Here is a 24,405-nt window from a genome sequence, read left to right on the forward strand (position 1 = left end):
TCCATTGAAGAGGACCCTGGCTGTGAGTGATGGAGGCTGGACAGGAGGTTTGGAGAAATATTTTCTCGGCAGAGTTTAGACCCGCCTGGGCAGATTTGCCTTGGGTGTGAGTCATCAGTGGGTTCTAGAACAGCCAATTCTGGAAAACCCCTTCTGTTCTGGAAAATCCACAGGCAGGCCTGTTCAAGAAATGCAAGGGGGTGGGGTGGGGTGGGAAGGGGTGGTGGCATGGGGAAAAAGCAAGAGTCGGTTCCAGCTGCCCCACCACGCCGCCAAAAGCCAGCCCCGAGGAGGAGACGGGGGGCAAGTAGCTTCACAGTGCCCCTCAGCACCCTCCTTCACCGTCACCCTTCCTGATTTTACCTGCCTGCCCCTCCCCCACCCCCGCCCCGCCACCTGGGCTGTTACTCACTTTACATGTTTCATTCACGTGGTAAAATGTAATTATGTTATTCTATGGATGGAAAACCAACAGCGTTTGCCAGGAGTAGAGAGTAGCTCAGTCTCCCGGGTGGCACAAGTGGTAAAGAACCCGCCTGCCAATGCAGGAGACATGAGATGTGGGTTTTGATCCCTGGGTCAGGAAGATCCCCTGGAAGAGGGCATGGCAACCCACTCCAGTGTTCTTGCCTGGAGAATGCCATAGACAGAGCCTAGCATGCTACAGCCCATAGGGTCGCAAAGATTCTGACACACACACACACACACACACACACACACACACACACACACGTAGAAAGATACATATAACGAAAGCAGAGCAGGCTTGTTAACATGTAACTGGAGCCTGTTGCCTGCAGAAGTCTCTGGATCCCCCAGCTGCTCTTTGCCAATCAAGGGAGATGAGCAAGTGTTGGGAGGCTGTGCCAGGACAGACTGGCCTCATGCCCCTGGAAGTGGTCCTCAGGTTTGAAAAACAATTAGTAAGCTTTAGTTTTCCCTGAGAGCTGCTGTCTTCCTGCCTCACTGCTGGGCTCACATGAGAGTTCCCAGAAAACTGAAATGTACTGGATGCCTCCTAGTGATGGCATCTCCCACCAATATCCTGCACACTAAAGGCATTCAAATTTGTGTTGTTAACAGGGAGAGAGGAACTTGAACTTCTGTGATGGCAAAGATGGTCACTTCCCAGGTGATGCTACTAGTGGTAAAGAACCCAGCTGCCAATGCAGGAAACGTAAGAGACATGGGTTCAATCCTTGGATCAGGAAGACCCCCTGGAGGAGGGCATGACAACTCACTCCAGTATTCTTGCCTGGAGAATCCCATGGACAGAGGAGCCTGGCGGGCTACAGTCCATAGGGTTGCAAAGAGTCAAACACGACTGAATCAACTTAGCACAGCACAAAGACGGTTGCAGTTGTAGTAAGGGCTTATGGGTGCTAAATGTGTGTGCGTGCTTAGTCACTTCAGTTGTGTCCAACTCTTTGCAACTCCATGCACTGCAGCCCACCAGACTCCTCTGTCCCTGGGATTCTCCAGGCAAGAATACTGGAGTGGGTTGCCATGCCCTCCTCCAGGGGATCTTCCTGACCCAAGGATTGAACCCACATCTCCTGCATTGGCAGGCAGGTCCCTTACCACTAGCACCATCTGGGAAGCCCAGGTGCTTAATAAATCTTGCCTAAAGAAGTGGGCAAATAATCCACTAGAACAGGGGTCCCCAACCTCTGGGGGATCTAATGCTGGATGATCTGAGGTGGAACTGATGTAATAATAGTAGAAATAAAGTGCACAATAGATGTAATGTTCTTGAATCCTCCTGAAACCATACCCTGCCTCATTGGTCCATGGAAAGCCTGTCTTCCATGAAACTTTTCTCTGGTGCCAAAAGGTTGGGGACCGCTGTACTAGAATGTAACTCCTTGAAGATGGTGTTTTCTACCTGTTCTGTGCACTGCTGTGTCCACTACCTACAACAGTGCTTAGCACCCAATAGGTGCCTCATCCACAGTTAAGTCAAAGACTGAATCAGTGAATCCATAAATTAGTGAGTGAATGAAGAAATCAATGAGCATGTGAATGAATGTCCGCCTATTCGCTAGAGTCAAGGGATAGGCCCTTTCATCATCAAAGAAAATCTACAGAAAATAAATGCTGGAGAGGGTGTAGATAAAAGGGAACCTTTCTACACCATTGGTGGGAATGTAAATTGGTGCGGCCACTGTGGAAAAACAGTATGGAGGTTTTTCAAAAACCTAAAAATAGAGTTACCATATGATCCAACAATCCCATTCCTGGAGAAAACTCTAATTCAAAAAGATACATATACTCCAATGTTCATAGTGGCACTATTCACAAAAGCCAAGACATGGAAATGACCTAAAGGTCCATGGGTAGATGAATGGGGAGAACATGTGGTATATAATGGAATGCTGCTGCTGCTAAGTCGCTTCGGTCGTGTCCGACTCTGTGCGACCCCATAGACGGCAGCCCACCAGGCCCCACAGTCCCTGGGGTTCTCTAGGCAAGAACACTGGAGTGGGTTGCCATTTCCTTCTCCAATGTATGAAAGTGAAAAGTGAAAGGGAAGTCAGCTGCTCAGTCGTGCCTGACTCTTAGCGACCCCATGGACTGCAGCCTTCCAGGCTCCTCCGTCCATGGGATTTTCCAGGAAAGAGTGCTGGAGTGGGGTGAATGGAATGCTACTCAGCCATAAAAAACAATGAAAGAATGCCATTTGCAGCAACATGGGTGGATCTAGAGAAGATTATCACACTAAGTGAAGTAAATCAGAAAGAGAAAGACAAATACCCTATGATGGCCCTTATACATGGAATCTAAACTATGATACAAATCAACTTATTTACAAAACTGACTCACAGACACAGAAAACAAACTTATGGTTACCAAAGGGGGAAGGGGGTGGGAGGGATAAATGAGGAGTTTGGGATGAGCAGATACAGGCTTCCCTGGTGGCGCAGACAGTAAAACATCTGCCTGCAATGCAGGAGACCAGGTTTGATCTCTGGGTCAGGAAGATCCCCTGGAGGAGGGAATGGCTACCCACTCCAGTATTCTTGCCTGGAGAATTCCGTGGACAGAGGAACCTGGTGGGCTATAGTCCATGGGGTCACAAAGAGTTGGACACCACTGAGCTACTAACACTTTCACTTTGGTGATGTGAGTTGAGGGTCCACACACTTCTATGTATAAAATAAACAACAAGGATCTCCTATACAGCACAGGGAACTGTGTTCAGTATCCTGTAATGAGGCATAAGGGGGCTTCCCAGGTGGCTCAGTAGTAAAGAACCTGCCTGCCAAAACTCCTCCTGCTTGGCAGATGGATCCTTTACCACTGAGCCACCTGGGTTGGAAGGCCCAGTTTTCTTCTACAGTGTGTTCGGCATGCTCTCTGAGCTTTGCATACCTGTATATCCAAAGGGTAAGTTTCTGAGAAAAATCCCCTGGGCTTCTAAGGAGCTGTTCTCCCCGCTCAGTGGAGTGTTTACCTTCCCATGCTGGGCACGGAACATTCTTATGGGATAGCGTTTAACCAGCCTCTGGTTGGCATTGCTCTGGTCTGGGTGGCCCACTGAGGACCAGGTGAGGGGCCAGTCTCCCTCCTTGGTGGGATTTGAAAGAGGCAGTGTAGCACCCCCTCCTACCCCACCCTCAGATAACTCTGCCTCTGTCTCAGCCCAAGTAGGAAAAGGGCATCCTTTTGTTCTCTTGAAACAGAGACGTGTTCTCTTTGTAGGCTTTTTTTTTTTTTTTTCCGTAACATAGGGCTTCCCAGGTGGCTCAATAGTAAAGAACCCACCTGCCATTGCAGGAGACACAGGAAACTTGGGTTTGATCCCTGGGTGGGGAAAATCCCCTGGAGGAAGGCATGGCAACCCATCCCAGTATTCTTGCCTGGAGAATCCATGGACAGAGGAACCTGGCAGGCTACTGCTCATAGGGTCGCAAAGAGTTGGATGCGACTGAATGACTAAGCCGCATGCAAATTCATTATTGACCAGGGCATGCTGAGTGGTTTTTCCAGAAACTAGTGCCTGTGGCTAGGGATTTTTATTTTGGCTGGCCAAAATTAATTCCTGTTATTTCACTAACACTCTGTGGGTTATTATATTCAGTAGTTTCCACTGTGTGTGTGCGCGCTAAGTCGCTTCAGTCGTGTCCAACTCTTTACGACCCTACGGAATGTAGCCCACCAGGCTCCTCCGTCCATGGGATTTCCCAGGCAAGAGTACTGGAGCGGGCTGCCATGACCTCCTCCAGGGGATCTTATTGACCCAAGGACTGAATCTGTGTCTTTTGTGTCTCCTGCATTGGCAGGTGGGTTCGTTACCACTGTGCCACCTGAGAAGCCACACCTGTAAAGTCTTCTCCAGCACCATGAGTTTCATTTTCACTTTCCATTTCAGAATCCATCCCTAAGATTTTTTGTCTTTTTTTTTTGGTCTAATATTCACATCATCTGAATCAGAATTATAATCTGAAGAACTGTCATCTTCTAAGATACTGGTATATGTGTTGCTCAGACAATCAGAAAAAGTATCTGCATAAAATTCAATGAAAAATACTTCTTTACTCAAAATTTTGTAATACATCACTTTTGAAAATTTTTGGTAATAAACTTGCATTTATAATATACATAGTTCAGTTCAGTCGCTCAGTCATGTCTGACTCTTTGCGACCCCATGAATCGCAGCACGCCAGGCCTCCCTGTCCATCACCAACTCCCGGAGTTCACTCAGACTCACGTCCATTGAGTCAGTGATGCCATCCAGCCATCTCATCCTCTGTCATCCCCTTCTCCTCCTGCCCCCAATCCCTCCCAGCATCAGAGTCTTTTCCAACGAGTCAACTCTTCGCATGAGGTGGCCAAAGTACTGGAGTTTCAGCTTTAGCATCATTCCTTCCAAAGAAATCCCAGGGCTGATCTCCTTCAGAATGGACTGGTTGCATCTCCTTGCAGTCCAAGGGACCCTCAAGAGTCTTCTTCAACATCACAGTTCAAAAGCAGGAATTCTTCGGCGTTCAGCTTTCTTCACAGTCCGATTCTCACATCCATACATGACCACTGGAAAAACCATAGCCTGACTAGACGGACCTTTGTTGGCAAAGTAATGTCTCTGCTTTTCAATATGCTATCTAGGTTGGTCATAACTTTTCTTCCAAGGAGTAAGCATCTTTTAATTTCATGGCTGCAGTCAGCATCTGCAGTGATTTTGGAGCCCCAAAAATAAAGTCTGACACTGTTTCCACTGTTTCCCCATCTATTTCCCATGAAGTCATGGGACCAGATGCCATGATCTTCGTTTTCTGAATGTTGAGCTTTAAGCCAACTTTTTCACTCTCCTCTTTCACTTTCATCAAGAGGCTTTTTAGTTCCTCTTCACTTTCTGCCATAAGGGTGGTGTCATCTGCATGTCTGAGGTTATTGATATTTCTCCCAGCAATCTTGATTCCAGCTTGTGCTTCTTCCAGCCCAGTGTTTCTCATGATGTACTCTGCATAGAAGTTAAATAAGCAGGGTGACAATATACAGCCTTGACGTACTCCTTTTCCTATTTGGAACCAGTCTGTTGTTCCATGTCCAGTTCTAACTGTTGCTTCCTGACCTGCATATAGGTTTCTCAATAAGGTTGGATCAAAAACCCCTGAGGGAGAAAAATGTGAATGATAATGACAGAAGTTGGATAATGAATCTTTGATCAACTTTAAGTTCTAACAACTTCACGCAGTGATGTTAATTGTATCACTGTCTAAAAACGTATTGATACATCTCCAGTCAATAACATTTGGGTGATAAAAGATATATTAATACGTCTCCAGTCAATAACGTGTTAAGGTAATAGGGAAGCCAGGACTTTACTTCTTTGGGGAAAAAATCTCTTTTAAGCAATTTCTTGTTGCCCATAAAATATGGGCCCAACCCAGGTAAAATAGTCATGTTATGATTTGTGAGTATTTCATCAGTTCAGTTCAGTTCAGTTTAGTCGCTCAGTCGTGTACGACTCTTTTTGACCCCATGGACTGCAGCACGCCAGGCTTCCTTGTCCATCAGCAACTCCAGGAGCTTGCTCAGATTCATGTCCAAAGAGTCGGTGATGCCATCCAACCATCTCATCCTCTGTCATTCCCTTCTCCTCCTGCCTTCAATCTTTCCCAGCATCAGGGTCTTTTCCAGTGAGTCAGTTCTTTGCATCAGGTGGCCAAAGTATTGGAGTTTCAGCTTCAGCATCAGTCCTTCCAATGAATATTCAGGACTGATTTCCTTTAGGATGGACTGGTTTAATCTCCTTGCAGTCCAAGGGACTCTCAGGAGTCTTCTCCAACACCACAGTTTAAAAGCATCAGTTGTTCGGCATCAGTTGTTTCTCTTTCTCATGTCAAAGAGAAAAACAATATGGTTACAAAGTCCTAAAAGTGAGACAGGGTCTTAGACTTGCAGTCCCCACCACATTCAGGAGCACTGGTATACTCACATGTAACAGTTCTCTGCATATTAAAATCTGTGACAGGACCATATACATTTCAGGGCACACTGGTCCAAAACTTCAGTGTGCATAAGGACCCTTGGGCAACTAACTAAAAATCTAGACTTCGAGGTCCCACTGTGATTCATTCGTTCATTCAATGGATGTTTATTGAGCTCCTACTATGAGTATGAGCATAATAAAATTCTATATTTAGCAAATAAGAATGCAGGATGTCCAGTTCAACTTGAATTTCAGATCAACAGCAAACAACTTTCTAGTGTAAGTATGTGTTATGCAATATTGAGACATATCAGTAAATCCCCTACATATGAACCTTCAAGTTGTGAACTTTCAAAGATGTGAACGTGCATTGCATTAACATCAGGAGTGAGTGAAATTGCAGCTTGCCTTCCTGGGTCAGGAAGATGCCCTGGAGGAGGAAATGGCAGCCCACTCCAGTATTCTTGCCTGAAAAATCCCATGGACAGAGAAGCTTGGTGGGCTACAGTCCAAAGGGTCGAAAAGAATCAGACACGACTAAGTGACTATGCACACACTGTCTCCTATTACTGACGATCCTTCGGCTCTACCATCTCCCACCTCCTCTGCTTCCTCGAGTCAGTAATTCTTCTTGCCTGTTCACTTGATGCCAGCCCCTGTATGGCAGCTGTAGTACTGTAGTACTGTAGTTTCAAGGTACTGTACTGTAAGAGTAAAAATGTTTTATTTTATTTTTTTATCTATTATTTGTGTGAAAAGTATTATAAACCAATTATAGTACAGTACTGTATCACCAACTGTGTTAATTGGGTATCTAGGCTAATCTTGTTGGATTTAGAAACAAATTGGACTTACTGTACTAAAAATGCTTTGTTGTTGATCTGAAATTCACATGTAACTGGGTGTGCGGTATTTTATCTGACAGCCCTCACTCTGCACTAAGCTCTGTGCCTGGCGATGGGTGGAGGGGATGCAGCAATGGATAAAGCAAAGCACCTGACCTCTTGGAGCTCACATGCTAGGGAGGGAGACAGACAAGCCCATAGATTAATCGAAGGAAGGGTGTTGAGGGACACTGTGGCAGGGTGTACCATTCCAGGCTTGTCCAGAACAGAGCACACGTCACCTCGTTATTTGTTGTTGCCGAGTTGCTGAGTCGTGTCCAACTCCTTTGCGACCCCAGGGACTATAGCCCGCGAGGCTCCTCTGTCCAGGGGATTTCCCAGTCAAGAATACTGGAGTGGGTTGACAATACCTCCCCATTGGGCCCTGACAAGTCTGGGAGGGGTGTCAGCGCAGTCCACCTCTAAAGAACCTTCTCTCAGGTGAGGGGCACCATGAAAACTAGAACTGCTCATACATAGATCTAGAGCTGCCGGAGATGACAGGGAAGAGAACGGACGTTTTATACACGGTGGCGTGTCATACTTTTAGTACACTCAGTTCTGGGGGGCACTTATGGTTGGTTAAGTGCAAGTTCTTCCCTGGTGGCTCAGTTGGTAAAGTTGGCCTGTGATGCAGGAGACCTGGGTTCGATCCCTGGGTTGGGAAGATTCTCCTGGAGGAGGGCATGGCAACCCCCTTTAGTATTCTTGCCTGGAGAATCCCCATGGACAGAGGAGCCTGGCGGGTTGCGATCTACGGGGTGGCAAAGAGTCAGGCACGACCGAGCGACTAAGCACACAAATGCAAGTTCAGGTTCCTTCTGATACCGCAAATGTTCCCCGAAGACGCTGCAGGAGATCTTCCAGACGGAGAACACCATCATGCTGCTGGAAAGGTCCATCATGGCCAAGGAGTGCCCGCTGAAGGTGGCACAGACGAGGCTGGAGTGCCGGACCCGGCGCCCCAACGTGGAGCTGTGCAGGGACAGCCCCCAGTTCAAGTGAGTAGCGGTGTGGGGGTCAGGGGCCGGCAGGGGAGGGGCAGGTCTCAGGAACTGGGAAATGGACCCTCCACCCATCAGGAGACCGGGGTCTACGACTCCACAGCGCACTGGGGGCCTGGGGCTCTGAGGATGCCCTTGGCAGTCTCCCCACCAATGGAGGCCACCCCTTTGCGCTGCCGCCTTCTCATCTAAGTGAGGACGGTTTTGTAGGCCTGTTCTGCTGCGGGAACTCTCCAAGCCAATGAGAAGCTGCCGCCCAGCCTGGAGGCGTGGTCCTTGCCCTTTGATCGCTCCAACCGCCCCCCACCCTGCCCGCCCCGCCCCCCCAATCCCCGCCCCGTCTCTCCAGGCTCCTGTGAAAGAGATGCCCAGCCCACACCTCACCCATCCTCCAGCGCCCTTTCTGTGAAATTCTCACCTGCAAGCCCTTGCTGCTAAGTCACTTCAGTCGTGTCCGACTCTGTGGGATCTCATAGACGGCAGCCCACCAGGCTCCCCCGTCCCTGGGATTCTCCAGGCAAGAACACTGGAGTGGGTTGCCATTTCCTTCTCCAATGCATGAAAGTGAAAAGTGAAAGTGAAGTCGCTCAGTCGTGTCTGACTCTTCGCGACCCCATGGATTGCAGCCTACCAAGCTCCTCCGTCCATGGGATTTTTCAGGCAAGAGTACTGGAGTGGGGTGCCATCGCCTTGGAACAGCCCAATCCTGCCCGTCCCACTTAGCTAAGGAGGAACTGCTTCTTTTGACGGGAGAGTGGCACAAAGCTCACTGCAGGCCCAGAAACAGGGTTTTTGGAGTCTAGGGGTGGGGGTTTGGGATGGCACGATGATCAGGCAAGGAAGGAAATGGCCACTGGACTTGGGGAGTGTTTTTCCTGTGACCTGCTGTGTGACTTGGGGCTGGTCGCTTGACTGCTCTGTCCCCTCCAAGCTCAGGACACTGTCTTCATTCTCTGTGGCCATGTGACAGGCTTCCCCCACAACTCAGTGGCTCGTCTTCCTTCTGAGCTGAGATAATGAGGCAAACAGAGCTGGAGGAGAAAGAGGAGGAAGAAAAATATTCAGAGAGAAAATGCTGAGTGGTGCCGTGTGCTGAGGTTTCTACAGCCTTGGTCACTGCCTGGGAATAAAATTCAGGTTCTTATTTGCACAAACTGCATATCAAGTGGTCAGAAGCTATGTGTGGCTGGAGGCGTGGAATGGACTGTCTCCATCGCTGCTGAAAATTCTGCTGGACAGCGCTGGCTGAGAGAGCCCTAAGGAAAGAAGGGTCTCCAGGCTGCTGTTGTCACCTTTCTCTAGCTCAGGCTTGTCACTGGGAAGCTCACCCTGATATCAACCCGGGTCCTCCCAGCAGCGTGTCCTCCAGTTCTGAGCACTGTCTCTCCCCCAACCTCCAGGTGAGTCCCAGCCCCACAACCAACCCACCATCACAGCTCACCAGGTGTATTCATGACCCAAGGCTGCTGTGACAAATGACCACAAGCTGGGTGGCTTAAAACAACAGGATTTCTCCTCTGAAACTTGCAAAGGCCAAACCTCAGAAATCAGAGTATCGGCAGGGTTGATTCTCTCTGGGGGTTCTGAGAGTGCGTCTTCACCCGGCCCCTCTCCTGGCTCCTGGTGGTGGCTGGCAGCCCTTGGCTTGTAGCTGCATCATTGCATCTGCCTCCATCTTCACATGGCCTTCCTCCCTGTGTGTGTCTGTGTTTCAAATCTCCCCCTCCTTTCTCTTATAAGGAGATCAGTCATTGGATTTAGGGTCCATCCCTGGTGGCTCAGACAGTAAATAATCTGCCTGTAATGGGGGAGATCCGGGTTTGATCCCTGGGTCGGGAAGATCCCCTGGAGGAGGGCAGGTAAACCCATTCCAGTATTCTGGGAGAATCCCATGGACAGAGGAGCCTGGCAGGCTACAGTCCATGGGGTCACACAGAGTCAGACAGGACTGACTGACTGAGCACAGCACACTTAATGGAGGATAATTTCATCTCAAGATGCTTAACTGAATTCCATCCACAAAAATCCTTCTTCCAAAAAGCATCACATCACAGGTACTGGGGTTCAGACGTGGTGTCTGGTATCTTTCACTCAGCATCATGTCTTCAAGGTCCATCCATGTTGTGGTACATATCAGCACTTCATTCCTTTTCATTCAGTTCAGTTCAGTTCGGTTCAGTCACTCAGTCATGCCCAGCTCTTTGCGACCCCATGAACTGCACCACGCCAGGCTTCCCTGTCCATCACCAGCTCCCAGAGCTTGCTCAAACTCACGTCCATCAAGTCAGTGATGCCCTCCAACCATCTTGTCCTCTGTTGTCCCCTTCTCCTGCCTTCAATCTTCCCAGCATCAGAGTCTTTTCCAATAAGTCCGTTCTTTGCATTCCTTTTCATTACATCTGAATAATATCCTCATGTGGGGACAGAGCATATTTTGTGCATCCATTCATCTTTCGATGGACATTTGGGTTGTTTTGACCTTTTGACTCTTGTTATTTGTGCCGCGGGCTTCCCTGATGGCTCAGACGGTAAAGGATTTGCCTGAAATGCAGGAGACTGGATTCAATCCCTGGGTAGGGAAGATACCCTGAAGAAGGGAATAGCTACCTACACCAGTATTCTTGCCTGGAGAATTCCATGGACAGAGGAGCCTGGCCGGCTATAGTCCATGCAGTTGCAAGAGTCAGACACAACTGAGGAGCTAACACTTTCACTGGCTTTTCATTCGCGCCACACGAGTATTTGTGCAAGGATTTGAGTGTCTGTTTATACTTCCCTGGTGGCTTAGCTGGTAAAGAATCTGCCTGCTGTTCAGGAGACCCTGGTTCGATTCCTGGGTTGGGGAGATCCTCTGGAGAAGGGATAGGCTACCCACTTCTGTATTCTTGGGTTTCTCTGGTGGCTCAGCTGGTAAAGAATCCGCCTGCAATGTGGGAGACCTGGGTTGGAAGATCCCCTGGAGAAGGGAAAGGCTACCCACTCTAGTATTCTGGCCTGGAGAACTCCATGAACTGTATAGTCCATGGGGTTGCCAAGAGTCGGACATGACTGAGCGGCTTGCACTTCACTTCACTTTTGGTTCTTGTGGGTCCTGTCTTGAGTCTGTGCTTAAGTGAGGTAACACCGGCTTGTTTTCCTGAACACCCCGTCTGTGTCTCGCTTTGTGCTCACCGTCCTCAGCAACTCTACAGGGTGTTCACCCACCTGCCTGCCCGCCTCTGTCTTTCCTGCTGGCTGAGCCCCACCTACCTGGCTCTCTGAGTTCCCCAGCGCCTGGCACATGGGAGAGGCACATATGGCCTCCGGCTGGCCGAACCCACCTTCCCCTCTGCTCTCTCCCCAGGCTGGTGAACGAGGTGTTCACCATCGACGACACCCTGCAGACCCTCAAGCTGAGGCTGCGGGAGACCCGGGACACGCTGCAGCTGTTGGTCATGACCAAGTGCCGGCTGGAGCACGAACTGGCCATCAAGGCCAACACCCTGTGCATTGACAAGGAGAAGTGCATGGCGATGAGGAAGACCTTCCCCAGCACCCCGTGCATGGGCATCTGCCCTTGAGCCTGCCCCTCCCTCCACCCCCACCCCGCCCCGCTCCACGCACACTCCTTACATAACACAGAATTTGCAAAGGCAGAAAAACAAAAATAAAAGAAAGTGTCATTTTTCTCCCTTTCCTCCTATCATGAAAAAAAAATAATATGTATATATATATGTAAAGAGCCAAAATAAATGTGCCCAAACCAGAGACCTGGGAGCTTGTTCCTTGCTGCGGAACCGGCCTCTCGATGGATCCCAGGGTGGAGACATGCTGTTATCCGTCGGGGACCGAATGTTGTGAGGTTGTCAGCCTCCCCAGGAACGGAAGAGGCCGCATTTTTAAAAACCTGTTTGTCTGTTAAGGAGCACAGCATAGACCATGGTGTCCAAAGACTGGACATCGGAGCTAGGAGTCCCGAGGCCAGCTGTGACTTAGGAGCCGAGGGGCCTTGTACAAGTTCCCAGACTGAGCTTGTTTCTATAAAACAAGGTTGGTCCAAGGTGGAGGTGACTGTCAGCCATGTGGGGCGGTGCAAAAGAAATTAGGAACTGGAGCCAGAAGTCCTGGGTTTGAATCCTGCCCTTAATAGACAAATTTACTTATTTATTTACTTTTATTTTGTAATAGAGTATTGTTACAGTATAATTGACTTCCCTGGTGGCTCAGATGGTAAAGCATCTGCCTACAATGCAGGAAGCCTGGATTCAATCCCTGGGTTGGGAAGATCTCCTGGAGAAGGAAATGGCAGCCCACTCCAGTACTCTTGCCTGGAAAATCCCATGGAGGGAGGAGCCTGGTAGGCTACAGTCCATGGGGTCTCAAAGAGTCAGACACGACTGAGCGACTTCACTTTCACCGTATAATTATCTATAATCCATTACATTATTGTTATAGAGTATTGTTGTTGTTGGGGGCTCCCCTGGTGGCTCAGATGGTAAAGAATCTACGTGCAGTGCAGGAGATCTGGGTTCAAGCCCTGGGTCAGGAAGATCCCCTGGAGAAGGGAATGGCAACCCACTCCAGTATTCTTGCCTGGAGAATTCCCTGGACAGAGGAAGATGGGCTACAGTCCATGGAGTTGCAAAGTCACTAAGTTGTGTCTGACTCTTTGAGACCCCGTGGACTGTAGCCCACCAGGCTCCCCTGTCCATGGGACTTCCCAGGCAAGATTACTGGAATGGGTTGTCATTTCCTTCTCCAGGGATCGAACCCGGGTCTCCTGCTTGGCAGGCAGATTCTTTACCACTGAGCCAACTAACTATACTTCAAGTCAAAAAAAAAGTGCAGAATAAGATGTCATTGAAACTGCTGGTTTCTTATTTGTTTATATTTAATCATCTACAGTGAACATGTGTTCCTCTTTAATCAGGAGGAAATGCTTTTTTAAATAGAGTTTTAAATTGTGCAATATGTTTAGGTTCTTAGAAAAGTCGCAAAGACAAGGTGGAGAATTTCCATGTACCCTTCACCCATCGCCCTCTAATAACTGTTGGAACTGTTTGTTATGGTTCATTTGTTAAAACTAAAAAGTAACATTAGTGTATTACTATTAACTAAACTCCAGAATTTGTTTTTCCTGTTTGCCTTTATCTGTTCTAAGATCCAATCCAGGGTATATTACACTGTACTTCATTATCAGCTCTCTTCTGTTGATGGCTGTATCTCCATCTTTCCTTGTTTTTCATGATCTTGACAGTTTTGAAGAGTCCTTCTATTTGTTGGTATTTGAAGGTATTTGTTAAATGTCCCTGAACGTGGGTTTGTCTGATGCTTTTCTTGTGATTAGTCTGGGGTTACAGATTTGGCAGGGAAGACCAGGGATGCAGTGTCTTTCTCATTCCTTCCTGTGAAGGCATTCATGATGTCTGCGTGACATCCCTGTAGAGGTTAAACTGGTCATGCTGGTTAAGGGGGCATCTGCCAAACTTCTCCTCTATGCCCGTTACTGCTCATCCCTTTCCATACTCCACTCTTTAAAAGTGTGTCGTTAAGTCCAGCTTACACCCAAGGTGGGGTGGGATTAAGCTCCATCTCTGGGAGATGTATGTATGTACATGTATTATTTGTAATATATGTATGTACATGTATTATTTGTAATTCTTCTCTAAGAAAATATCTTCACTGTTATTTATTCTACCATTTATTTATGTCAATATTACTCATGGATATATATTTTACACTCTGGGCTATAATCCAATACTACATTATTTATTGTGTTGCTCAAATTGTTCCAGCTTTGAGCATTGGGAGTTCTTTGGGTTGGATCCTATGTCCTGTGGTTCCTATGTCCCTTTGACAGCCCCCGTCCTGTTGTTTTTTGAGCACTTCCTTACTTCCTGGCCCTATAAGATGCTCCAGGCTCATTTCAAATTTTTCTGCTCCAGTCCCAGAATCAGCCATTTCTCCAAGGAACCCTGTTTCCTTTTACTGGAGAATGGTATTTAGAAACCCAAAGTCTGGGTGCTCGGTGCGCTATTAGGATTTTTTTTCAATTTTTCTTACTATGATAAAATCCATGTGATGTAAAATTTATCTTAACCTAAAAATAACCTAAAAGTAGTTGTACAATTCATTGGTAACAAATAACATTCATAATACTGTGTGGAAAATTCTTAAAGAGATGGGAATACCAGACCACATGACCTGCCTCCTGAGAAATCTGCATGTAGGTCAAGAAGCAACAGTTAGAACTGGACATGGAACAACAGACTGGTTCCAAATAGGGAAAGGAGTACGTCAAGGCTGTATATTGTCACCCTGCTTATTTAACTTATATGCAGAGTACGTCATGAGAAACGCTGGGCTGGAAGAAGCACAAGCTGGAATCAAGATTGCCGGGAGAAATATCAGTAACCTCAGATATGCAGATGACACCACCCTTATGGCAGAAAGTGAAGAAGAACTAAAGAGCCTCTTGATGAAAGAGGAGAGTGAAAAACTTGGCTTAAAACTCAACATTCAGAAAACTAAGATCATGACGTCTGGTCCCGTCACTTCATGGTAAATAGATGGGGAAACAAAGGAAACAGTGACAGACTTTATTTTTGGGCTCCAAAATCACTGCAGATGGTGACTGCAGCCATGAAATTAAAAGACTCTTGCTCCTTGGAAGAAAATTTATGACCAACCTAGACAGCATATTGGAGAAGGCAATGGCACCCCACTCCAGTACTCTTGCCTGGAAAATCCCATGGACGGGGGAGCCTGGTGGGCTGCAGTCCATGGGGTCGCTAAGAGTCGGACACGACTGAGTGACTTCACTTTCCCTTTTCACTTTCATGCATTGGAGAAGGAAATGGCAACCCACTCCAGTGTTCTTGCCTGGAGAATCCCAGACACGGGGGAGCCTGGTGGGCTGCCGTCTATGGGGTCGCACAGAGTCGGACACTACTGAAGTGACTTAGCAGCAGCAGACAGCATATTAAAAAGCAGAGACATTACTTTGCCAACAAAGGTCCATCTAGTCAAAACTATGGTTTTTCCAGTAGTCATGTATGGATGTGAGAGTTGGACTATAAAGAAAGCTGAGCACCGAAGAATCGATGCTTTTGAACTGTGGTGTTGGAGAAGACTCTTTGAGAGTCCCTTGGACTGCAAGGAGAGCCAGCCAGTCCATCTTAAAGGAAACCAGTCCTGAATACTCATTGGAAGGACTGATGCTGAAGCTGAAACTCTAATACTTTGGCCACCTTATGTGAAGAACTGACTCATTAGAAAAGACCATGATGCTGGGAAAGGTTGAAGGTGGGAGAAGAAGGGGATGACAGAGGATGAGATGGTTGGATGGCATCACTGACTCAATGGACTTGAGTTTGAGTAAAGTCCAGGAGTTGGTGATGGACAAGGAGGCCTGGCGTGCTACAGTCCATGGGGTCGCAAAGAGTTGGACACAGCTGAGCGACTGAACTGAACTAAACTGAGCTATCACCACCATCCATCTCCATAATTCTTTTTATCTTATAAAACTAAAAGTCTGTATCCATTAAACAGTAACTCTCCCTAATTCCCCTTGCCAACCCATTCTACTTCTGTCTCTATGATTTTGACTACTCTAAGTAACTCTTATATATAAGTGGAACTACACAGTATTTGTCTTTTTGTGACTGGCTCATTTCACTTAGCATAATGTCCTCAAGGTTCACCCAGGTTGTAGTATATTGCAAAACTTCTTCCATTTTTAAATCTAAACAATATTCCCTTGTACTGAATTTTGCTTATCCATTCACCTATCAATGGACCCTTGGTTTGCTTCCATGTTTTAGCTATTATGAATAATGCTTCAGTGAACACAGATATACAAATATCTCTTTGAGACTCTACTTTCAATTATTTTGAGTATATACTCAGAATAGGAATTGTTAGATAACACAATTCTATTTTTAATTTTTTGAAGAGCCATCATACTAGTCCCACTAACAAGGGCTGGTGGGACTATCCTTGTCAAAACTTATTTTCTGTTTTTTTTTTTTTTTTTAATATTAGCCATCTTAATGGGAGTGAGATGGTATCTGTGAGATTTGTTTGATTTGCATTTCCCTAATGATACTGGATGTGCTCATCATTAGGAATTTTTTTTAAATAAGAAAATAAAAAGATCATTGGGTTTAGTGCCCAGGGGTCTTTGGATGAACTGTGAGAAAAGGTGTTTTGGCAGAGCAACGGGGTCAGAAAGTGAAGTGGAGAGAACTGGGGACACCCTGAGCTTTTAGTCAGCTCTGCACCCCAGTTGCTGTAAAAGTGGGTGTTCCATAAATAGTTTATTGTATTTGCATGCTCAGTCACTCAGTCATGTTTGACTCTCTGCGACCACATGGACTGCAGCCCACCAGGCTCCCCTGTTCATGGAATTTCACAGGCAAGAATACTGGAGTGGATAGCCATTTCCTATTCCAGGGGATCTTCCTGACCCAGCATCTCCTGCATTGGCAGGCAGATTCTTTACCACTGCGCCACCTGGGCAGGCGGATTCTTTTACATAGTGGTGAAGAATCTGCCTCCCAATGTGGGAGACACAAGAGTTCCCTGGGTCGCACAGAGTCGGCCACGACTGAGCACGCATGCACGTGCAGTACTTGATTGGGTGAATTGTAAATAACCAAACAAGTACATAAAAATGCATGTACATTCATCTTGGACAGAAGGGATGACTTCTGAATTTTAGAAGAAAAAGGATGTAGTTGCATTTTGCTGTGGGAAGGTAAGTCTCCTATCTGCTTTTACAGCTTAGGGACCCGTGAGGTGTTTCCCACTGTGGCTCTCAGAGGCTGGCATGGTGACCACAGGTCACTGGGTGTCTTCCTTGCTGCAGCCCAGGCAGGAAATCCTAGAGACACGACCAAGAGCTGGCTCTGTGCCAGGCCTGGGAGCAAACTGGGAGAAACTGGAGGATCTCTCAGTTCACTTGCTTTCCAGTGGGTTCAGGAGGATCCTGTCCAGCTGGCTCCAAGGAACAGACCACTCCCTAAGCAGTGCATATGTGTATGTGTGTGTGTGTGTGTGTGTGTGTGTGCGCGCATGTATAGGTTCACACTTGTAGCCTTTTGTGTCTCCATGGCCTTACCCAGCATTTTAGCATTTCTGAGACCAGACCTGTGGTGCAGAGATCCAGCAGGCTTCAGGGACAACGTGAGAAGCCACAGAAGAGAGACAGGGTTGAAGATCGAAGGCTGATGGGCATGGACCCGAGTCTCAATGATCAGGAAGCTTTCAAAAATGTATTGAATTAATTGCCAATGACTAAATAATACATTCTACACACACACACACACACACACACACACACACACATGCACACACACATTTGGCTTGTATTAAAGGGGATTATCTGGCTACCCTGTCTGCACACTCTCCCTGAAGCTGATATACGGAGCTTGCAGCCTTCATTCTACCACAGTCCCTACCATTCCCTCTTGTCTCACACCGGTCCTGCTTCACTCACACAGCTTGCTCGCTGACCCTTTAGGCAGCTGATTTTGGTATTTTGCTTTGCTGAGGCTCCTGAAAGATCCTCTGATCCAGAAAATTGAGGCCCAGGGGCTGGAGAGGAGAAGGGGGTCACACTTCAGGTGGGGTCACATGATACAGACAAGGCAGATATGCAGTGGGGACCAGGCTGCTTGTCTTCTGTCTGGTTGATTTCCTACACCCCCAGGTTTCTTCCTGGGTGAATTGTTCAGAATTTATTATCATGTTTGACACCAAAAGTCACTCTCTGACCTTGCTATCTATCTATTTCCCAATAGGGGTGCTTCAAAAGAAGGGGTAAAAAAACAAAAAAAGAAAATTAAAATTACAAAAAAATAAAAGAAGGGACATAGGGTCTGAGATATCAAGGCTGGAGCTGTTGGGGGCCAGGATACTCACTAATTTGAATGCTGTTGTATTCTCTTTCCCAATTTCATTTCACAAATTCAGCAAAACCAAAGCCAGGAAAAGTACAGGAAAACCTCAAAAACAATGCTCTAGGAATGCAAAGGTCCTGGGGCTTTTTCATTTTCTGGTTAACAAGAATGATTCAGAGGCGACCCTCTGTTTTGGTTTTAACCTTTAGAATCACCAGATGTTTCTTGAGTGAATGGATGAAGGAATAGATAGGGCTCACGAGGGCCTCGGGAGGTGATACTTTCAAGCCCTTATTTTTCAGAAGAGAAAGCCCAGAGAGGCACAGTGATTTGCTCATAGTCACACAGTCAGTTAGAGCTGGAGCCGGTGCTCTGTCCTCTTCAGAACTCCCAGGCCTGTTGCAGAACCCACTTTTCCCCCCAGGTTAGGGAGAGCTAAGAGGGTACACCGAGCCTGTCTCCCCCCAGGTTAGGGAGAGCTAAGAGGGTACACCGAGCCTGTCTCCCCCCAGGTTAGGGAGAGCTAAGAGGGTACACCGAGCCTGTCTTTGCTCGATGACTGAAGGGCCGAGAGTTGTGCCATCTGGTCTGGGACTGAAGGTGACTGTGGATTAGTAAGATGCATAGAAGGGCTACCCTTGAACACTGGGTCACTCCATGTAAGCTTTCATTCATTCATTCACGTCTTCATTTGACATATTCACGGAACACCTGGCATGTGTCAACACCTGTGCTGGGCATTGTGGCTCTAGCAGGGACTCCACCTGCCTTCACAGAACTTCAAGCCACAGTCTTCAGTCAAACAACCCAGGGGAAAACACTTCTGTTTCACTGAAGAGTCATATGAGGTTTTTAAAAGTGAGCTTCAGGGACTTCCCTGGTGATCCAGTGGTTAAGACTCTGCACGTCCATTGTAGGGGGTGTGGGTTCAGTCCCTGGTCAGGGAACTAAGCCCTGGAACATGGGTTCTATTTACCTTGTCATTTTATGGAAGTGGAAATCAAGGCCCAGAGAGGTTAAGAATCTCACACAGTGAATAAATGGCTGAGACAGGACATGAGTCTAGGTATGTGACTTTAGGGTCTGAACTGCTGACCCCAGCCTCCCAAATAAAAGAAAAGTTACTACTTTAAGTGGACCTGGAGTCCAAGAGGGGTCTGGCAAGGCCACTGGCAATCACTGCAGGGTAGTCTAATGGACAGAGGACCCCAGAGCCCTACTCACCAAGCAGCTGACATGGTGGGACAGCATTTATCTGTTCTCTGCTAACAAATAGCAATAATAATAATAATTGAAGATAACATCTTGAACGCTTGTGAGATGCCCAGTGCTACCCTCTTATCTCAGGTAATCCCACATTCATCCTTTGAAGTCACTGCTGTGCCTGTCCCCATTTTACAGATAACAAAACTGAGGCACAGGGCAGTTTAGGAAGTCATCCAAATTTACAGAGATGGTGGAGCCAGGATCCATAACCAGGCAATCAGGCTGAGTCCAGGCTTCCGACCACACGTTATGGGGTGCCCACAGAAGTACAGTTAGGATGAACTGGCACTGGCCCCAGGGGGCTCCCCTCCCTTCATCCTTCCCCAGCCAGTGTCAGGCTGTTAGGCTCTGGGAGGGAGGCGGCTGCATTTTTTGCCTTGACCAGAAATGTCAGTGCGTCACCAACACACAAAGTCCTGGCTGTTTGCTTCTGTGGTTCCTGGGGCACCCTTGACAAGTGTCCCCTCACATAGGCTGAGGGGGGCGGGGCAGGAAAGGAAGCAGGTTCAAGGCACATGATTAAAATTCCTAAGGAACTATGTGGAGTCCTTCAATTCCTCCCTTGAAAACTCACAGAAAATTCTTGGTCTCTATATTGGGCTGGGCTTTGAGCCTCTGGCTACACCTTCTTGGGTCCCTTGTAACTACAAATGGGCTCCTGGGAGGAGTTTTCTGTGTCCCAGGGATGGCTGGTCCTTCCCTCCTCCCCACCCAACTATGCTGCTTGGGATTCCTGGCGCTCCTCCGCGGGCAGGCCAGGGTGTGGGCACCCACAGGGGGCAGAGCCCAGGACAGCCTGGTGAGGGTGGCCAAGGGGCTCCTGGAACAGCCCCTCCTCTGCCACAAGTCCAGTGGGTTTGAGCCTGGCAAAGTGTGAGAGAGTGTGTGTGTGTTTGTGTGTGTGTGTGTGTGTGTTGGAGGGCGTCTCTGCAGTGCCCACAGCTCAACCCCAGCTGTTGGTGGTCTCAGATGAGTGAGACCCATCAGGGGAGGATGTGAGTCAGAGAACTGACCTTTCCAATGGGTGTGCAGCCTCCTGTTCCAAAGCAGGACCATCCTGACAGGGAACCACAGAACACCAAGAACTGGTCCAGGAGCTTTAAATATATTCAGGCACTGCAGTTCATTCTCTGGGTGATTATGCACAACTCATGTAACGGCCCCAAGCCTCAGTTTCCTCATCTGTAAAATGGGAATAACAAGAATAGTTTCTATTCGTGGGGGCTTAGCCAGTTGTCTGGAGTAATGTCTATGAAATGCAGGCCACAGAGACTGGTGCATAGCAGAGGCGCCTTGCTGGTTGGGTTAGTTAGGGGGACTCCTGCTTTCTCAGTATCTGTTAAGGACCCCCACTAGTCAGAGAATTGCAGGCCAGGGGGGACTCTTCAGAGGCCTGGCCAGCCCAGGACTTGCTGATCCACACACCGACTTAGCAAATCATGTTGTGAGCTTGGTGACTGGGGTCCTGAAGCTGACCCAGAACAAAAGGAGAACTTTTGAGGCCCCAGGAGGCGTGGATCACCTGTGGAAAGGAACAGTGCAGAAAAAGCCTGTATAGTCCCACTCCACCTCCCCAATCCTGAGTGCGTGCTCAGTTGCTTCAGTCGAGTCTGACTCTGCGATCCTACGAACCATAGCCTGCCAGGCTCCTCTGTCCATGGGATTCTCCAGACAAGAATACTGGAATGGGTTGCCATTCCCTTCTCTAGGGGATCTTCCCAACCCAGGGATGGAACCCGCCTCTCCTAGTCTCCTGCATTGGCAGGCGAGTTGTTTATCACTAGCGCCACTTGGGAACCCCCTTCCCCATCTTGGTTCCTCATAAACCCCAGTGGCTTCAACTTTTCCCAGAAATCTTCTCAGGAGCTTTTTTCATCCGTTCGGAGAATGGATGTCTTTTCTCCCCTCCCGTCCACCCTCCCTGGATTCCAGGAACTGGTCCAGGAGCTTTAAATCTATGCAAAAGAGGAGATAAAGACACTGGGTGGGTGGGTAAGAGCGTCCCCCAGGGGTAACGGGGGCAGTGCGCCCGGGCGCAGCGGAGGTTGGGGAGATGGCGTCAAGAATTACGCCAGCGGCCTGGCCCCGCCCCTCAGGGTTGTATGCAAATGAGGCCCGCTGTGTAGCCCCGCCCCCTGAGCCGTGCCCTGACCCCCACGCCCCTGAGTGGATGTCCGGGCATCCCGTCAACTCCGTGCCAATCGTGCTTGGCGGCCCAACCCCTGTAGGCACTGCCCACCTCCCCTCCAGCCTCCTACCCAGCAAACGCTGAGGGTCTGAGGAGGGGCTGAGGACGCCCCCTTTCCTCTCGGCCAGCCAGACTTCAGGGCATGTGGGTGGTGGGAGAAGGGGCTCGCTCAGGTCTGGGGGTTCGGAGGAGAGTCTCCTGAGGGCGTGAACGTCTGTTCTGCGGCACTGGCTTGTCCCCCCATCTGTTAGCACCTTGGCAGGTGACTCCAGAGGCAGAGGAGGTGGGTGGAATGGCAGCGAGGGGAGAATCGGTCCTGGCACTGCCGTCTGAGGGCGGGGCAGGGGAACCAGAGGTGGATCTTGGCAGCGAGACTGGAAAACAGCTTCCCTCTCCCTCTGGAGCTGCTGGGCAACCCCCGGGGGACACAGAGGTGGGCACAGCCCATGAAAGCCGACACCGAGTCCGGAGCCTCCCGTCTAGCGAGGTGGGACTCCAGACTACGTGTGCTCCATGCTCCTCCCTCTGCAGGGCCCCACGGAGGTGGCAGCTGGGAGAGAAGCCTGATCTTGCCAGTAGCTGGATGGACCTGCAAGGCTCCGTGTGTGCATCTGGGGAATGAAAAAGCTTGGGTTTTTTTTTACTTTTTATTTTGTATTGGGGTGCGTGCTAAGTCCCTTCAGTCGTGTCGGACTCTTTGTGACCCTCTGGACTGTAACCCTCCAGGCTTCTCTGTCCATGGAATTTTCCAGCCAAGAATCCTGGAGTGGGTTCCCATGCCCTCCTCCCAGGGATCTTCCCAACCCAGGGGATCGAACCCATGTCTCTATGTCTCTTGCATTGGCAGGCAGGTTCTTTACCATTAGCGCCACCTGGGAAGCCCTTGTATTGGGGTATGGGGTATAGCTGGTTAACAATGTTGTGATAGTTTCAGGTGGACAGAGAAGGGACTCAGCAACACATATACATGTATCCATTCTCCCCCAGACTCCCCTCCCATCCAGGCTGGCACAGAACATTGAGCAGAGTTCCCTGTGGTACAGTGAAGGTCCTTTGACGGTGATCCATTTTAAAAGTAGCAGTGTGTACCTGTCCATCCCAAACTATCCCTTCCTCTGGCAACCATAAGTTCATCTGAAAAATGAAAATTTTTTCAAAGCATCAATCATGTCAGCCCCTCTTGCACAAAACCCTTCCAGGGCTCCCCAGACTCCTAGGGTATCCCCCACCCCAACTTTAACGCTGATCCGCCTCTCCAGGTCCCCTTCCTCCTGTGCTCCATCCACCCTGGTCTTTCACTTTTTCACCACAGGACCTTTGCTCATGCTGTTCTGGCTCCAGGAACATGAGTCCCTTCTCCACCCAGTGAATGGCCTTGTGTTTAGTTCACAGCTCCCAGTCGGTCCCCCAGGAAGGGCTAGCTTGCTGTCCCTGATGGGTCCTTGCAGCTTCCTTTCCTTCTCAGCTCTGGGTATACATCCTATTCCTTAGGCCAGCCTTTCCAAACTCCCTTGTGAAGTTCTTATTTATTTATTTGGCTACACCAGGTCTTAGTTGTGGCATGTGAACTCTTAGTTGCGGCATGCAGGATCTAGTTCCCTGACCAGGGATTGAACCTGGGCCCCCTGAGTTGGGAATGTGAAGTCTTAGCCACTGGATCACCAGGGAAGTCCTTTTGTAAAATGCAGATTCCTGGGCTCTTCTCAGCCTTAGAGTCAGAAAGCCCAGCAAGGGGTTCTGGGCACTGTTTAATGAGCCCCTTGGGGGATCCTTTCCATTACTGTAGGTGGGGGGCTGATAGGTTTGTGCCTACTCCCACTCAGTTCTGAGTCCCCAAAGGTGGGCACCATCCTCTTTATTTTTGCACCCTTAACTCCAGCACAGCATCTGGCACATGACAGGCCTCATTTCTTAAATGCATGGATGTCGATAGAATGAATAGAATTAGTTCCAGTGACTAAATTTAATTCAATTCCAAGTGTATTTATTACCCTTCCTACACAAGAGCAGAACACTAGGAGAATCCCAAGATGGACTGATGTGTCCCTGATGAGAGAGTGAACAGGATATGAACAAACCCAAGCTGGGAACAAACCCAACCCTGCCTGGCCTGTGAGCTCTGAGCAGAGGACAGAAGTGTCCTGGGGACGGTCCTGGGGCAGCTAAACCCACTCTTTTCTCTGGGAAGGCAACTTCCCCTCCCCAGCACAGGTAGAGACAGAGACACCGTGCACCCCTGTGGGGAACTGAAGCCCCAGAAAGAAGACAGGGTAACAACAGGAACAGCAGCAATAATAATAAACACAATTAAGATACGCAGTTTTGGCATCCCTGTTCTGAGATTCCGCAAGTTAGCTCATGCAATCTGGTAGCTGTTGGGGCAGAGATAGCACCTTGATTTCCTGCCCTGCACCCACTTGCTCTCCCTTTCCTCCCCCTCAACTCCCACCAAATGTTAAGGTCTGAATTGAAAGAGATCCATCCTCCATACCTCCACTCCACCTGGGGGTCCTGGATTTCAAATAGTCTGTCCCCCCACCCCACCCCATCTCTACATGCGAGCACACCTGCCTCTCATACCACTCTCTGGATCTGGGGTCCTGAAAACTTCCTCACTGCCCTAGAGTGGGCTTCCCAGATGGCGCTAATGGTAAAGAACCTGCGTGCCAAGGCAGGAGACACAGGAGACGTGGGTTTGATCCCTGAATCAGGAAGGACCCCCGCCCCTGCCCTTGGAGGAAGGCATGGC

The 24,405-nt window shown here is 48.7% G+C and overlaps 1 protein-coding gene across 1 annotated transcript in view; it reads left to right on the forward strand.

Annotated features, from left to right (window-relative positions):
• TEKT5 (tektin 5) overlaps window positions 1-11,881 on the forward strand; it is a 49,893-nt gene extending 38,012 nt beyond the window's left edge. The window contains exons 6-7 of the mRNA XM_005889263.2: window positions 8,164-8,318; window positions 11,665-11,881. Of these exons, the coding sequence (XP_005889325.1) occupies window positions 8,164-8,318; window positions 11,665-11,881 (372 nt within the window). The remainder of the gene's footprint in view (window positions 1-8,163; window positions 8,319-11,664) is intronic.
• Window positions 11,882-24,405: the final 12,524 nt, after the last annotated feature.

The sequence above is a fragment of the Bos mutus genome, chromosome 25, assembly GCF_027580195.1.
Source record: "Bos mutus isolate GX-2022 chromosome 25, NWIPB_WYAK_1.1, whole genome shotgun sequence".
NCBI lineage: Eukaryota > Metazoa > Chordata > Mammalia > Artiodactyla > Bovidae > Bos > Bos mutus.